We start from the raw sequence: 17,433 nt of genomic DNA on the forward strand, positions 1-17,433 counted from the left end.
CAAAAAAGGATTTTTGCTTGTAAAATATGCCTTTTATTTTATACTGAAGTATCTACCCAGGCTGATAACCTGATACAACAATGAAATCATGTAATATACAACTAAATCATCCAATAAAATAGGTTCAGGGAAAGAACCGGGGTATCTATAACTCAACAATTCCAAACCCATGACGCCGTTCGATGCGTACAATTTGACTCAATACATATAGCCGTCCCGCCTGTCATAAGCAACCTCACTGTGGAAACGTCACAGGGGCATGCGCGGGCTGGCCACCAAACATGCGAGCATCAATCATGGGGATGTGGTTCTTTTCGTAATGGTGGAAAGCCGTAGGATCAGCCGAGTATCGGCTTCCGGACTCGTTGTCGATGTCGCTGACGACTTCGCGAGTAAGCTCAACGTAGTCATATGCGAACTCTCCGATCTCAGCGTCGTCGATACCCTGAACTTCTGCATCCGAATCGACTCGAAGACGCAGACCGGGAATGAGGTTCATCAGGAATAGAATGATGCAAGTGACGACGAATGAGTATAGGCCACCACAGATGGAATCGGCAAGTTGATAACCCATCTGCGCCCAGTGACGTTCGACCCAACCGCCCTTGATGTGAGAGTAGCCGTCGAGAGCAGCGATGCTGGGGGTGGCGAAGAAGGCGGTGCAGATATTGCCGATCAAACCACCAATGCCGTGGACGGCGAAGATATCGAGTGCATCATCAATTCCAAGGAGGAACTTGACCTTGGTCGCATAGTTGGAGCCAGCAGCGCCGACAGCTCCAAAGATGACAGCAGCCCATGGGGGGACGTAACCTAGACTAATGTTAGCTCACGTCAGGTTTGAAAGATTATGACCTGCTCACCAGAGCCAGGAGTGATGCAGACGAGTCCTGCAACAACACCAGAGCAAAAACCGACAGTAGAGAACTTCCTCTCCAGACGATAGTCCAAGAGACACCAGGTCATGCCACCGACACAAGCAGCAAGGTGAGTTACGACGGCGGCCATTACGGCGCGAAGGTTAGCAGAGAGGGCAGAGCCGGCGTTGAAGCCAAACCATCCAACCCAAAGGAACACTGTTCCAGTCACGATATGAGTAGCATTGTGAGGACGGTAGTTGAGCTCATGCGTTCCATGGCCACTACGCTTGCCCAGCATCATGGAATAAGCCAGAGCAGCGCTTCCAGAAGCGATGTGCACAGGGGTACCTCCAGCAAAATCGAGGCCGCCCATCTTGTTAGACCAGCCACTGGGGTTCCAGGTCCAGCAGGCAATAGGGTCGTACACGACAGTGGCCCACACGAAGGTGAAGATAATACAGGGGAGCATGCGGCCACGCTCGGCGACGGCACCGGTAGCGAGAGCGACAGTTAGGGCGGAGAACATGCCCTGGTAAACGGCGAAGAGCATATCGGGGAGATGTGCGGAACCAACCGAGGGCCGGGCCAGGACATCGCGGAAGCCAAAGTTGGCAAGGTCACCGATAAACGGGCCGGCCGTATGCGAGAAGGTGAGAGAGAAGCCCCAGAAGAACCATTGGAAAGTTGTCACCGCGGCGCTCATTACTGAGAGCCATATAAGCGATAGAGCCGATTTGCGACGGGCGAGACCTGAATAGAAGAAGCTTTGGACACAAACGTCAGCAAATGAGACCACTAACCCAATTGAACAGCGCCAAAGAAAAGACTTACCCAACGCCAGGAATCATTAACAGCACTAGAGCCGTGGCCGAGAGCATCCAGGCGATATCACCAGGCTGCGGGCGCAAAATGTCAGCTTGCGGGCGTTCAAGATATTGGAGGGGCCACTATTGAACATGACCCACTGCCTGTCTCCAAGGACTTTCTCAGACTCTTTTTTTGAGTGAGTGCGTGAGTGAGAGAAAGATGAGAAGACTGAGAATCAAGAGGAATAGAAAGTGAACGTAGCGAGGACCAAGAAGGAGAGAATGAGAGACGGAGATAGACAACTCACCTCGTACCAGATATTGACATCCATATCGAGCGGATTCGCACCTGTTGAGCCTGTACCGTTATACTTGAGCTGCGTTGCTCCTCGAGCATCACCATCACCTCCCATAGCCATGACGCCGGTTCTGACTTGGGAGGAGTGATATAGAAATAGAAATGCCAACGTCGATAACGAAGGATGATGTGACAAGGTCAAGAAGGTTGCACTGCGTGACAGCGGAAGTGATAGTGACATTCTGGGCCAACAGTAAAGTAGGAAGAAGGGAGGAAGAGACTCAAAAGATAAGAGATCCAGGCAGGGGGTGCAATTGGTGTTGAGAGTGTGCACGGCTGAGATTGAGAATGTGAGAGAAAAAGGGCGCGATTCCGGTTCAGGCGGGCAGAGATAAGAGATCCCTGGTCGTGAGCTTGGCTGTGCAACCCCTGGGACGACGTAATAGACCGAGTTAGACTGTTAGATGTATCTAGGCTGACTCCGTGGGCTTTTGGTCAAGAGGGAAAATATGGAGGAGACGACGACGACGACGCGAAAAGGGTCTCGAGACTACCGGCGGTACCGCCGTGACGTTCTTTTTCGGGGCGAGGCAATTCGACTCTGAGCTAGAGTGGGAGGCGACGAAATAGATTGAGCAGTCTCATACTGCCATCCGGCGGCTCAAGACTGAATTATTCTGTCAACCTCCCTACAGTGGGGGTCACCCCAGACCAGGCGATCCAATACGGCGGGCGCTTGTCAACTTGCGGAAGAGTTATCCTTAGTTAAGCCTCGCCACTCACTTCTCACTCTCACACTACCTATCTTCATCGCCAGCCTCCATCTCAAATTGTATTCTGAATGAGCATCCAGATGAACAGCCCGCAAACAAAGGCATCAAGTCTTTCTACGGGCGCACTTTCACTACAACTTAATTCATAAGCTCACTTAGAGTTCCCCCTTATACTCAGTCACCCTCTGTAGCCCTTACAATCCTCTTTGACCACGCCATGCCGCCTTGTAAGGAATTCATCGCAAACTTATCCAGTTCTAGCCCTGACAAGACTTCAATATGCAGGAACACACATCAGTCGTCTACTGTGGTGTCATCGGACTTCTCTCACTGCTACGATATCTCGCTTCACTTTGCCAAAAACTCATGTAAAAAGCACGACAAATGGCAAAGAATGCCTATATCAGTCGCTATAAAACCCCGGATCTTCTTCTGATAAGACATCCCCAGACCCCAGCCTGCCCCTGACTGCTTACATGCAATGTTGATCTTTTTGCCTCTGATTCCCTCCGGAGAGGCAGTTTGATGCTCTACAAGGAAGTTATGAATAACTCTACAGCCAGTGTTATCTCCTTACCACTATCCACTCACCCGGTGTATTAACGACAAGACTTCGACCTTCCTCTCCTTTAAAACAAAAAGCAAAGAAATCGTCAGCTTGAGTCAACCCGTCACACATGACGAAACTTCCTCTGAGCCACTGAGCTGAAGCTCACCCATGGCCTCTGATAAGCACTGTCACTTTGATTGGTCCAGCTAAGGTGTGGGGGTCTCATGTTGGACGCCCAGCTTCAATAGACCTCCGGTGAGCGAACACAGACGTCAAAGCTCAAGAGTTCATCATGTCATATCTCGAGTCTGTCGACAGTCTTTGGAAGGTGGCTTGAATCATGATGTTCACGTTTCTTATTGTGATGTGATATTTGATATGTCTCGTTTCATCATCATGCTTCGTCTTTCAGTTCAGTCTGTTGGCCACAAGGGTTCTACCATGTTGGTGAATCCTCATAAGCAACTCCTCGGACTTTAAGATGAGATAAAGCATATGAACATCAATAGGATTTCAAATATGCTAATTATGATATCTGACACTGCACTGCCCCTCAGAAGATGATATCGACATGTCAAGAATCAGTGGCACTTGAAGGTTCTGGGTGAGATGAAACTCAGAAACATATTGATAATGAGGATAATATTAGTAAAATCTAAGATTACTTGCCCCTGTTCACATGCAAAGAGCTGTTTAAACCTGAACCGTAGCCAGGTAAGATGCATATGCATAGTTATTATGCAGGCCTCGCTGCGTCACAATTATTGAGACTCCGGATCAAAAGGCAAAAAGCAGATACTCAAAGAGCTCAACAAAGTATTCATAGGACATTCGAGACTTATCTTATTTTTGTTTTCTTGTTTTATTGTTTGTCGTTCTGAAATCGAAGTTGTCTGAGAGCTTCCGCCTTTCCCCAGGCTGTCGAAAGATATTACAACAACAATGATGTTTTTCTTGAGCCTCAAGTTGAGTGGCCCGTCTGTACCAATGATGTGTGGCTTCAGATACGGCTTTTTGTTTTAGTCAGTGCGTTTACACGGCAAGCATGCCTAATCACGGGCATTAAGGCATTGGAGCAATGTACGTATCAGTTCCTATTCTGCTTAATCTCCGCAGAACAGAGCTTTATACGCTGTATGCGGAGTAGAGACTAACTAACTACTAAGGTATTGTAACAAGACCACGCTTCTTCCTGATTACTCGTAGTTATGATCGCTTTCAACGTGTCCACTTGCTGGGCCAGCCATCGTCAGGATGTATCGCTGTTTCCTGGGAGGCTCTTTTAGCCTCGCAAGTAGGACCATCCCCTGTCTGCATCACCTTGATAAATGTCGCCGTGTCAACGGATGTATCTCCATTATTCTGCTTAAAAAGCAGGAACTGCCATGGCGCTGTCCGGATTACAGTAAAAAGAAGCCAGGCGACTACCATCATGAAGACCTTATGCGCAACCCTCGTGTACTAAAGAGGCCTTTCCATAAGTTCAAGTCTCCTTTTATACCATTCTGGACGAGTTCGGGAGGAAATAGCGTACAGTACCTGATTCTGCATTAGTTTATTCTACTCTCAGAACATCTTGGAAACCTACAGTCTCAGCGACATCAATGAGTGGCACCAGTAGCCAAACACGAATGAAAATATCGGGACCACTGAGGCTATCAGCGAACCAGATGCCAGGCCACCAAGGCCAATACTGCAGCTTTGTATAAAGGGAACACTCCACAAGGATTCCCATGACCAATAAGCCACAAACTCCCATCAATGTCGACGCCCACGGCCCAGGTCCTTCGTTGCACAATACACAACAGTAGGAGAACATCCCCAGGCCAGACACTTCGACGTCCCAGCGCTAGAAACAACTCGTCAGCAAACAGGCGAGGCTTACTGACATCACAGCTACTCACATTCTGTCTGATTGGTTCCAGAGTGCCCATGACTAGAAAGCTCACGAGTACGCGACCAACTGACTGGAGGTGATCGTTTCCAACACATTGACGAAACCCAATGAGAGGCTCTGTGTGAGTGAAAAAAATCCCTAGAGACAAAAAATACAAGAAATCAAGATACTTCCAAGTCCAGTTGAAGAATGACTGCAGTCGACCAGTGGATTTCTTCCGGAGTCGTTGTGCCGCCGCTATGTTCTGAAGAGCTCCATTCCCGTTCGACAGCTTCGCATCCCCATTTTGGGCTTCTTTCTTCTGAGACTGAACTGCTCGAGGCTTGCCATTGGCATTTTTGGCGGGTTTCTTCCGCCCCTTTTTGGGCTTTGGTCCTTTCGCGTTGCCGTTTCTGGATTCAGGTTCTTTCGTGATGCTAATCTCCTCGACGGGCTTTTCGAGATCAGCCGCCTTGACAAGACCACTGCACTTGGTCACGCCAACTTCTACTTCTCGACGAGAGTTTTGAAATATGTTTAACACAGGGCGAGCAATAGAATACAAGGAGAGGCACACAGTCGCGAATTCGACCTCGTCAATGGCGCCCATAAAGAGTTCATGGCCGAAGAGAAGCTTCCGGATGCTGGTTAGAGGGACTGTCAAGAGTGACAAGACCCAGTAGAGGGCGTGATGTTTGAACGAAATCATTGCGTTCCGCAAAGCTTGACAGTATGTATGACTCGGGAATCAGGGTTCAAGGATAGGGGAGATGCTTTGGCCTGAAGTGTTATGGTATACATAATACAACAAGTTGAAAGAGATGAGTCTTGTGGAAAATCGTTATATCCTGCAAGGCCCAAAAGTAATGGTTGATTTAGCAATGTTTGTGGTAGGCAGCTTCCAAGTCAGATTGTAAATGGGCTCAACAGCAATCGCGACCACGATGGTATAGAGCAGCGACTTCCAATCACAGTCAGGGGACAACCCAAGGTAAGGTAGCTCCGACAGATATCGTGCCTACCACAGAACCAATGTAAGGTCAGTACCTTTAGTAGGTAAAGGAGCAAACACCAGAAGTTGAGAGCGTAGCGTTTTCTACACTGAAATCACATACATAAACGCAAGGCAAAACATGCCGTCACAGATTTGATATACTCGAATGTGCATTATAATTAAACTCGATTGATATACCGCGGTCAACTCGGCTGGTCCCCATTCCAATATCTTACAATCCAACAGGTGCAAGCACCCGGCAAACTGATAGTCAAACGAGAATACAAACATTATATATACTCAAGAATACACGTCCTTTTGCGGTCTGTGTTCGATGCAAAACAAGTATCAGCTCTTCAACACAAATGTTTCCCCAGTGCTCCTTTTCCAATGCACGCGTAATGTGAGCGCGATGATAGGTACCCAATAGAGTACACCAAGACTATTCAAAGTCCGTGTAGAATGCGTGTCCAAGTCTTTGTTTCCTGGTCGCTGAGAATCATTACCAAATAATGATGATGGTGAAATCAGATAACTCCGCCTCGCTAAATGCAATATGGGCACCAACCGTGAAAGGTGCTCCCATCATGATACTCCAACCCATGTGGTCTTAATTATTTGTATTCCTTCTCTTTCAGGCGCTGCCACTAAGCGTCTTAAATCTGTCCTCAAAGGATTTCATCTGCTCCTGCTCCAGAAGCTTCTGCAGGCGTCGGGTCTCGCGGACAGCGGCCTCTCGCTCATCTTGAAGGTTGAGCACCTCGATCTGAGCAGTGCTCATCCTAGCCACGACGTCCTGCATCTCCTGCTCAGCGTCCTCGAGTGCCTTCTCCAACTCAGCAATGCGGTTGCGAAGCACCTCCATCTGGGCGGCGTCCTCAAAAGATTTCTCGGGCAGACGAGGGGATCGTAGAGCGCCAGGGAATCGCGGTGATAGGGGGCTGAGGAGCGAAGGCTTGCGGTTAGCCTGAAAGTTAGGCGAACGGGGGCCGCTGAGTCCGGTGTTGTTGCTCATGCGCTGGAGCTGGGCATTATGCGCCTCGCGGATAGCAGCAATCTCCTCCTCGTGACGGTTGACACGATCTTCAGATGCTGACTGAGCAGCAATCAGCTGCTCTTCCATAGACTTGAGGCGGACTTGCAGGTCAGCGATACGATCCGAGTTAGCCTTGCGATCGTTGTCGCCTCGCACGACAGCGTTAGAGAGACGCTCTCGGAGCTGAGCATTTGCAGCGAGTTGTTGTTGAACCTGGGTTGCGAGCTCTCCAACCCGACGAGCAGAGTCGTTAAGCTCGTCAGCAAGAGCGCGCTCGCTCTCGATTGTCTTGACCTCATATTCGCTCATTGTATCATACTGATTTTTTAAATTTTCAACTTCGTGTTGGGCGGCATCCCGTTCAGAAACTGCAATGGACAGAGTGCGCTCTAATCGCTCGACAGCAAGCTGGGTCTTCTCATCACCAACTGTCTCATGCTCGAGCTGTTTGATTCTCTCGAGCGATTCAGCATAAGCAGCCTTGAGCTCGTTGTAAGCCTTGGCAAGCGACTCGGATGTGACCGGCGCCCTCAGGTTACCAAACGAGTTGCTTGCGTTGCTGGAGCCACTTGAGCGTGCGAAAGATTCGGGAATAAGGATGTCCTTCTCCTCGAGTAGGTTGCGAAGCAAAGAAATCTCCTCTTCAGCCTTGTCCAAATCCATCTTCAGTCCGCCAAGGCCGCTTTCAACCTGCCACTTCTGCTCAAGCGCATCTTCAGCTCGGCGACGAAGAACATTGATCTCTGTGCGCAAGTTTGAGATTTCTCTTTCGAATCCAGCCTTCCTTGGAGATGCTGAGAGGAGTCTCTCTCGTTCGTTCTGTAGCATCCTGATCTTCTTTTCGTTCTCACGGTTCTGAAACTCTTGGCGGTCAAGTAGATTTTTCAGTGCCTTATGGAGGGCGTCTCTCTGGGCCTCGACGTCCTTTAGGCGCTCAGAGAGGGCCTCCCTGGACTCGTTCTGTAGGTTCTTAACACTGTTAGACCGTGATAGACCAGAGGGTCGTTGGCCACGGAACGAGCCTGTCGCAACCGAGTTTGATCGGGCAAGGCCGCCACCAAAACCACCAGACATAGCGCGAGACATGCGGTTCAATGAGGGCGTCGGAGACCCGGACCTCGATGAGCCTCGCAAGTTGTCGTATTCTTTCCTGAGCATATGAAGCTCTTGCTGCATTTTGGAAGACTCATAGGTCAAGTTCGAGTATTCAGCAGCCTCTATCTCGAGGCCCTCGACACGCGCCCTGAGTTGAGGAACAACTTCGTCTCGAAGGTTGTCTCGCTCACTGGTCGCCTCGTGGAGCTCTCCCCTGATGGCGTTGATGAGGTCCTCAAAATTGTTCTTCACAACACGCTCCTCAGATAGTCGCCTCCTGAGATCGCCGCAAGTAGTTTCGAGATCCTTAAGTCGACCACTGGCATCCTGGTTGTTTAATTGCGCCTGGTCGATTTGCGATGCCTTTTCGGCAAGCTCTTTGATCTGGTGGTCGAGCGCTTTTCGTTTCCCCCTTTCATCCTGAAGCTTATTCGTGAGCTCTAATCTTATGGAAGCCTTCTCTTGTTCAGCCCTCCTTTGAATCTTTTCAAGTTCCTCTCGACTCGGCTCGGCTTCACTCAGCTTTGCCGAACTATAGCCCGAGTCAGAGTAATAATCGCTTGACCTCTTACCAGGAGCTTGAGGGTTGTTGACTTGTTCCTGGAGTCGATCTACTAGGTCTTCCAGATCCATCTCGCGCCGGATTGAGCTTGCCAGCTCGGCGCTGATGGCCTTTAATTCATCTTCCATTTCGTCGATTTGCGCGTAAGTGGGTGACTGTAAAACCGATGAGTATGAGTTACGAGAGCTTGAGATATCCGTCACGCTTGAAGAATCTTCGTGAATATAGTAAGGGTTGCTAACCGTAGAATAGGGGGTATCATTGGCCACGCCGCGTTTGGAGGGGGAGATTGGCGATGATGTGGACGAAAACTCCGTCGCAGAGGGAGATGGCGATGGTGCTGCCCAGTGGAACAGAGAAGCAAATGGTGAATTCTGGCTCGGTGACTTGGGTAATGGCTTGTTTAGCTGTGGTGTTCCTTGACCTGAGGGGGAATTTGGTTCATCCGGTGATGTGTCGTAGTTCGCAACGTCAATTGTGACCTTGTCGAGTTTGAGATGTGGTGGTGTTGGCTTCGGAACAAACATGGGGGCGGGAGCGAGAGTCTGGTGTGATATAGTATCGTCAGATGCAGGTGATCGAGTTCCTTGAACCTCTGTTTCAGAGCGTTCGGTCGGCTCGGCGGTTTTGGGAACAATGGCAGTTTCTTTGTCGATTGGAAAAATCTTCTGGCCCTTGTCGTCGTCGCTATCGCTCCCATCAAGGATGGTCTCAGAGGTAATGTCTGGCGCAGAATCTGATTTTGAGTCCGAGATCAAATCATCATACCCGTCCAGGACGTCAGAGAAGTCTGAACTTGAAATGGTAGGGCTGTGTCCTGGAATGTTTTGTGATCCAGGGGTTGTCGCGGCAAGGGACGCCAGGTTGGCGTCGGGAGCTCTGCCAGAGGAATTCCGATTAGCCACATATTCTGTAAGGGAAGTGAGGGGTTGTCCAGTTGGATATGTAAGACATGGAGACAAAGGGACAAAGAATTAAGCAGAAAAGAGGACTCACGGGGCAGCTGGTGGTGCGGCGCGTTGCGCAGGAGAGAATTCGTAGAGGGTCGGACTGTCAACTGAACAAGGTCTCGCGAATCTCTGGCTCGGCTTTCCAAGATCCAGAGGTGACGGCAAGGGAGATCCCGACGCAGAGTATCGCAATGCCAATGCTGATGCCGATGATGACAGAGGTTTGCGCTTAATTGGACCTCCGATGGGAGACTGGACGGTACTGGAGGGCGACGCAATAGAGCCGGAGACCGAGGACGAGTCGGGTAGGACGTCTACCGTCTGAGATCGAGCGTGTGCGGAGGAGGATTTCGGAGAAGGTGGATGCGGTTCTTTTTCGATTTGAAGCGGATGGGCTGATGGTGAGGATAATGGAATAGAGTTATCGGCAGGGACCAAAGAGGTTGTAGCAGATGTTGCAGATGGGACGTCGACAGGAGGTGTCTTGGTATCAGAACGAGTATCAGAAGTCGCCAAAGGCTCCGTTACTCCAGACCCCGGAGCAGAGGCCAGGGCGGGTTCCATATTTGGAAGATATACCGGTCCTCGCTACGAGCCACCCAAAGGTACCGTACTATACGGTTCGTGAGGTCCTGGGTAGTAGAACCGCGGCGGTAAGAGAGTGAAGCTGGTGTGTGTGCGCGGTAGGAGGTGTGAAGGAGAAGAAGGGAGTGGGGGTGTGTGATGAGTGAGGCGACGACCTATCGACGGCTGACCCAGGGGCCACCAGCAAGCGACAGTGAGGTTCAGGTAGTATAGTGCAGTAGTAGCAATACTAATGTCTTATCACCGGAACAAGGCCTCAATCACCAACGTGTGAGGGAGGAAGAAGTGAAATTTGGCCCCTGGGTTGAAGCGAAGGGAGCAAGAATGGATGGAAAACAAGCCCAGCAACTAAAAGAGAGGAGAATTGCGACGATGGCTGGGGACCATGCACAATAGTTTAAGCTAAGGTCAGGGGTCCGATAATTACAGCTCTATTAGCTCGGCCTCTCACCAGCCAAAAGGGAGCTAACCCCTGATCCGCAAGCGTGAACTCCCCACAAGGCTTTGTGTTTGGCCAAAAGGCATTGAACTGGTTGGTTTGCTGATCTCTTGTGCGAGGGGCGAGTTGGATCTCGGAAGAGGAACAAGAGGAATGGTGAGGCTTGAGAGCAGAGCCAACCCAGGCCCTTTGATGTCTTTCTTCGCATTGGATCGCGATCAATAAAGGTATAACCAGTCAAAGGCCGTTGAGCAAGGAAACACAATCTGTGCCTGGAGAACGTGAGCGGGCTAATCAACCAATTGCAATTAAACGACCAGGGGTTATTTGTGGTGAAGGTGGTGACAAAGCCAGAGATGGTAGAGTACCTGCGCTAGCGCCATAACCTGGGCGCTACCATGACCAAAAACGTTCAGGGGTATGAAGGTGATGAGCCAGATTCGATTGATTGCGCCGCGCAAAGAGCGGCATGTTCAGACCAATTCGGACCATTCAAACTCTTGCAGTGGATGTTAGTGATGCTACCTTCCAGATATCAACTGTCGATCGCTTTGAATGGACAATCCCTTGTCTCGGAGTGGTGCGGAGTACAGCTTCCACTGACGATATTTCATCATGCTCAAGTCCCCTATTCTCCATCTTATAAACGTCTTCTCACCTGGTTACCTATGAAATATTGACTAAAAATAACGAGAGTGATCTATCATCGACCAATCTGTGGTCAATGCCTCAGGTAACGGTTGGACAAGGCATGAACAAGGCTAAAACAGAGTTAGTAAACATATCTATGTACGGATCAGAAGTTCAGGGATCATCTATCCTTGGCCACGTTCTTTTAAAAAGCATCGTTCCACGACAGTGCGTAATTGTGCTACCGTTATATTGTGATGGCGGCTATCGAAACATTCTATGATTCTATGCATATGCAAATAGCCGCTTGTCAACGGGTGGAACTCTCCCATTTGTTTGTTTGTGTCTTTCTTTTCTTCTTTCCTTCTTTTATGAATAAGAATGTTCAAACTTATACATAGGTTCACTCACTACTGCAATTATTAAACAATTCGCTTGTGTAATATCAAGGCAATGGAACCTTGATGATTCCCAGTTACTGCTTCAGTTCTACCGCCTCAAAGCCCAGGGGTCGTGAGTTACCCCCTGTCTAGCGCTTCACGTGCTCGCCAGGGAGTCTAATAAGCTGTTGGGCAAAAATAAGAGAAGGCGTCTAACCCGCAGCAAACATCCACGAACCAACGTAGAGAGCCTCGATATCCTCCGTTGGCGTTTATTTTATTTTACGAAAATTACTTGTACCCCGGTTCGGCGCAGGAAACAAGCGGTGAAGATTGTGGACGTGAACTAAGTTCTTGGTGTATGATCGAGGCATTTGACTCTCGACCCGTTGATAGCTTGTAATAGCACTCCATAAAGGCACTTATACGTACGGAGTAGTTGCATGAATTCAACAACTACAGGGTGTTTCCCTGCTGTGATCCGGTATTCAAATGGCATCTTCTTTCTAATAAGGGTTTTTTCATTTACTGTGATTGCCGACAGAAAACTCTATTTTTCACGGAAAGCCAATACTCGGCAATCAACGTGGAAAATACAATCGAACAATGTGAAATGTATATGTGCTATAAGCAGTCCATACAATAGTTCCTTATCATGCTCTCGTCTGGACACTCTGTGTTAATCAAGCCAGAAGCTCCTCGAGTCATGGTAATTCCACATGTTGTCTGTTGCATGGACCATTCCATCTCACACTAAGAAGTCTGTCATGCAGCAGCACAACCCTTTCCAGCCACAAACTGATATGCACATTCATGCAGTTGTAGTTGTCGCTTGTACTTTGTAACTTTTGACTACCATTATGAACAAGGAGTTTCTTGTTGTCAAACGGTCGTGTCCAGCAAATACCAGGGCAAACTGCCGATCCTGACATTACACCACGAAGCTTTCGCTATCACGCAAGGATACATCGGAAGGCTACCAGAATCGACAGCAAATGCAACTACCGGCCTTGGTTTGTCTGTCGAAAACCCTGATGATCATTCTTCCCCCCACTGACTCGAAATTAGGTGGCGCTCTGAGCGGCTCGTGGTCTAATCCGTAATGTTGATCGATCTGCTACTCCGTACTCCGTAGTAGCCATAGTAGTACGCTCCTCCAAGGCGACCTGAAGCAATCGTAGCGCCACTATCTTTACCGTTTCAGTAACGTTATTCTGGGGGTCATCACATCGTAATCTCCCATGGGGTATGGGGATAGGCTGCCCCTCAAAGCTTGGTGTTGAGGTGATGAGTATAGGGTATATGTATTGCTCCATAGCCAAAGTCGTTGATGACAGTTTCGAAATTACGTAGCAAGGCACCAATAACTCTATATGCAGTGTTCATTCAAAAATTGGGTTCCTTTCATGTACTTTTTTTTTTTTTTTTTAGTTGCTGTTAGCCTTATCCTTTCATGTACCGCTTGATGATAGAGGGTAGCCTTTAGTTACACCTTTGATATATTCCAATGGCTTGATGGTGAAGGATGTTCTCCTCTTAGTGAGACATCATTACTCCGATGAACCGTTCCAAAAATTCGCCAAGACCTTCGAACAGTCTAGCCAGGGCGAAAATCGGGCTAATATGTTGCCAGTGACAGTACCAATAACCAGGGAGGTGGATGAATCTCCGTGTTGAGAGGCTATCATGGTTGGTGTAAATATTCCACTACTTTGGGAGCTGTACAGAAAATGTATCTTGATGGACGTAAAGATATACGAAAGGTCACAAACTTCAAGAGCGTCGCTAGATGGGCAATACGATTCTTGTATTTAGTTATCATAACACTGCCAATAACTTATATGCTACCTGAATCCTGGGTATTTAATCCAGTTACCAAAATATAGTCTACGCCTCCCAAACTTCAAGATCTCATGCAACGTGTCCCTTGGGAAGCAACGTCCATTGTCCTCCACAAGAGCACTTACGTTGCTGACCCAGAACAAATGTGAACCCAGAACGACTCCCAAACACATCCTCCATAACCGCAGTACATCTTGAGCACCGTCTCCACTGCTTATTCGGGGAGGGTCTGATCTGCATGCGCTTGAACACATCCACATACACCATACCCCGTGCCTTCTTCGCCGCCAAGCTATGTTCGTCATCCTCGACTTCGAGAAGATCGTAATTTGCAAAGAACAACCGACCTGGAACTACAGTGTTGCGAAACGCGGGCAAGTCTGTGTTGAAGAACTTCTTGATGATCTGGAGAAACGGAGCAGGGGGCGCAGCTGAAAGGAGAATGGAGAGCTCCATCTGAACGCGGGCTGCCTTCATCGTCATATCCAGCTGTTTCCCTTGCGACTGGTTATTCTGGCTTTTAGCGAGGGATGGAAGGAAGATCTGATACGCTTGTCGGACCTCATTACTCAGACCCGTGAGAAGAGTCTCGACCTCAGACACTTTGACGAGAGCTGAAGAGGTAACTTGTTGCATTGCCTGGTATGCCTGTTGTAGCTGAGGCGCTGCTCGACCGCCGGCCACACCCTCAACAACAGCCGATTGTTTTCGATAGAACTCGATAGCCCTGCCGCTTAGGGCCTCAAGGTGCGCCATTCTGCGGCAAATGGCCGAGAGAAACCCTCGACTAGAGGAGCTCATCAAGAAATGGAATGCGACATTGTTCTTCTCGTGAAGATAAGGAGCAAGTTCATGGAAACGTTCGCGAGTCAAGAGCTCTTGGAAATGATTGTCATTCATAAGCTCGAAAAGACAATCCATGAGCCAAGCGATCAGATCCAGCGCCCACTTTGCACAGCCGACAAGTGTCTCAATGACTTCTGCATTGATGTAAGTAGCTACAAACAAACCAAAGGAGTAGGCAGTATAACTTACCGGGATCATCAAGGGGGCTCAGCTTTTCCCTGACAGTAACTGGTGTATTACTGGCAATTGTGATGAGGACGACTACGTTCCGCACATTCAGAAATAGCATCGAGAATTTGCCCTGAAAAGATCGAGGGTGAAAGTCTCCGCGGAATCCGAGTGCGTTCATTATACTGAGGCAGTACTGCAGAGATCCATTTCTGACAAGTGAGTCATGATGGATCTCTTCAGAGTAATCGATCTGGATCTTCAGAATTCTGATAAGTTCGGTCACCAAATCCTGGACAAATCCTATTCCTTGTGAGCAGGCGGGTGGGAAATATCAAAAGGTGGACATACTCTTCTTGGTAGTATATGGTCGTACAATAGCAAGTAAATCATCGTAATTGTTCTGGTAGAACATTGACGGTGCTGCGGTCACGGTCAAGGCCGCAATGCTGCCACAGTATTGAGCTGCACATGGTTAGCAACTCACCAATCCTCTCATCGCTCAACATACCATCGTGCATAGAATTTCCAATATCGCCCCCAGGGTAATGTAATTTGTTCCACTTGATCTTTCCATCTTCGCCCATTTGCACCATAGAGCAAAAAGTAGGAGAGAACGCAACTTGCTGGCCTACAACTATTGTTAGACAGGAGCAACATTCTGAGATATGCATACTTACATGGCCCTTCATCTGCGAAAGTCCAGCCTATTTGTCGAAGGTTCTGCACCTTATTCAACTCCTGAGTTGTATATAGTTCCTCGAACGTCAGTCGGTCACGGTATTCAACAGTACCATCTGCGAAAGCCAGTACTAGGATTTTGCCAAAACTAGTGGTTTGGAACGCAACCACAACCTTATTGGCAGTGACAGGAGCGATCTTCTGCAGCTGTGTCACCGCGGGTAGCTCTGAAGAGATGCTGTTTCGTCGACCTCCAAGCTGCTCATAGGCCGATGGCAAATTTTGCTTTTGCTCGATAGCTTCCCATCGATCAACAACACTTTGACTCGCCTGATACGAGCTCTCAGTAGGAGTGCGTGATCGGGCAGTGACAATTAAAGGTAGCGTGGTGTTCTTGCCCGTGCTATCAACCAAAGAAGGAATAACCTCTAAGTGAGAGAGCTCGATCATGGATATGTCGAGGCTCGAATCGCCAGGGCCGCCTTGAAGCCAGTTTGTTGTGGCCAGATGTTTCTCAACCAGGGAAGGGCTCAGGTTCCCTGCGGGCCGGCCAGTCGCCTTGTCCGCTTGTGACGCCTGGCCCCATTGAATCTCGATTCTGATTAATTTTAGCTGCTTTGAGGTTGTAGCAACCGCAAGAAGGAGATGTTCTGCCGGCTGTCAGTGACACACACAAAGTAATACGATATTTCAGATGCATACTCTTTTCGGATGCGAACGATGCATGTGTAATGAGCTCATCAGAAGCACTTATACTTTCAAGTTCCATGGTGGTCTCCTCAAGTCGATTGGTATTCTGTGACCAGAACATCCTGATGACACCATGCGTTGTGATAGTAAGCAGAGCACTCTTGGCAGGGCTGGGGTGGGTTGGTCCTCCAGCATGAACGAATGTGCTTTCATATGTATACCCATTGCCATGTTTTGTAGCTGGCCCATACATGACATTATATGATGCCTGCTGAAAGTCAGAAACATTGAGAAACCTCTTCAAACAACACATACCTGCTGATTTGGAGGAGAAACATTAAGCCAGTAAGCACCGACGACAGTGTGCACATCGTCAGTGGGGTCAGTGTCCCATTTCCGTTGAGGGAACGGGTGATTTAGTGAAATAGAGAAACTGACGATAGAGACGCGACCAACAGCATCTATCACCGCCAGATCTGGGCTGCTAGTACCGGCCCATACCAAATGAACGATGGGGATGGTTGGGAGCCCTTTGACAAAAGGGCACGTGGTGGGTTCACTGAGGTCCCAGGAGCCATCATCTGGGGAGCGTCGTAGAAAGCGAAGTTCAAGATTCTGACCATCAGGTGTGATGTTGGCGATCGATCCTGTCCTTGACCACGCTACAGTTCTATACAGGGTTAGCGAAAACGTGCATAAGTGTCTGCAAGCTGGGGCTTCTTACTGGCAGCATCCTCGAATCCTTATATCGTCCATTCTTTGTTGAAGCTGTTTACTCTGCACCCTCGTGGGCAAAGAGAGACCAACGTTATCGCCAAAAAGGTCATCTACATCGTTAAGCTCCACTGGCATTGGGTTATCCAGGATGAGCGGCATCTTTTCCGATGTCATCAGTGGTAGTACGGGGTATCAAGAAAGAATACTCTGCAAAAAACAATAGTTGGAAGTGAAGTTTTTACATCAGAATAAGAAGCATGATGAGTCAATATATATGATGATTGAGTTATAGTTTTTACCTGGTCCGCGGAGTCGCCCAAAGTTTAAGGAAAAAGGCTGAAAATAAGTTACAAGTAAATGTTGACTGAAGTAAGAAAGGCTGAGGTTGTCTCGAGGCTGAAGCCAAATGTGTCGTCCTGTAAGCTCTATCATTGGCTCGGAGCAGTTGATGGGTGGATGCCGAATGACCGTGTTTCAACCAATGAACGACACGACGCGTCTTTGTTTCCACGGCGAATGATCAAGCACGTGTCTCGACGATATACATAGTAGGTTTGGGACTTTCATACGTTTAATAGGTATATCGCTAATAAGAATGTCATTATATCAGCGAATCATATATTTTCGGTCGGTACCATTAACACCTTCACTAATG

General features: G+C 48.6%; 4 protein-coding genes across 4 annotated transcripts; all 4 read right to left on the reverse strand.

The window, feature by feature from the left end:
- Positions 1-235: 235 nt before the first annotated feature.
- FTJAE_9606 (ammonium transporter MEPa) lies at positions 236-2,205 on the reverse strand (the record flags this gene model as incomplete). Its single annotated transcript, XM_037356544.1, has 4 exons — positions 236-813; positions 864-1,624; positions 1,692-1,756; positions 1,975-2,205. 4 exons carry the CDS (start codon positions 2,203-2,205, stop codon positions 236-238), a joined length of 1,635 nt encoding a protein of 544 aa, XP_037203338.1.
- Positions 2,206-4,748: 2,543 nt separating this feature from the next.
- FTJAE_9607 (uncharacterized protein) lies at positions 4,749-5,872 on the reverse strand (the record flags this gene model as incomplete). Its single annotated transcript, XM_037356545.1, has 3 exons — positions 4,749-4,826; positions 4,876-4,980; positions 5,192-5,872. The coding sequence occupies 3 exons, from the start codon at positions 5,870-5,872 to the stop codon at positions 4,749-4,751; spliced, it is 864 nt and encodes a 287-aa protein (XP_037203339.1).
- A 919-nt stretch (positions 5,873-6,791) lies between these two features.
- FTJAE_9608 (intracellular transport) lies at positions 6,792-10,364 on the reverse strand (the record flags this gene model as incomplete). Its single annotated transcript, XM_037356546.1, has 2 exons — positions 6,792-9,729; positions 9,847-10,364. 2 exons carry the CDS (start codon positions 10,362-10,364, stop codon positions 6,792-6,794), a joined length of 3,456 nt encoding a protein of 1,151 aa, XP_037203340.1.
- A 2,534-nt stretch (positions 10,365-12,898) lies between these two features.
- On the reverse strand, positions 12,899-16,937 carry FTJAE_9609 (mediator of rna polymerase ii transcription subunit 16; the record flags this gene model as incomplete). Its single annotated transcript, XM_037356547.1, has 9 exons — positions 12,899-13,020; positions 13,802-14,656; positions 14,712-14,993; positions 15,042-15,155; positions 15,202-15,321; positions 15,371-15,969; positions 16,046-16,329; positions 16,377-16,731; positions 16,786-16,937. The coding sequence occupies 9 exons, from the start codon at positions 16,935-16,937 to the stop codon at positions 12,899-12,901; spliced, it is 2,883 nt and encodes a 960-aa protein (XP_037203341.1).
- Between the last annotated feature and the right edge of the window lie 496 nt (positions 16,938-17,433).

The sequence above is a fragment of the Fusarium tjaetaba genome (genome assembly GCF_013396195.1).
Source record: "Fusarium tjaetaba strain NRRL 66243 chromosome Unknown NRRL66243_c0000218, whole genome shotgun sequence".
NCBI lineage: Eukaryota > Fungi > Ascomycota > Sordariomycetes > Hypocreales > Nectriaceae > Fusarium > Fusarium tjaetaba.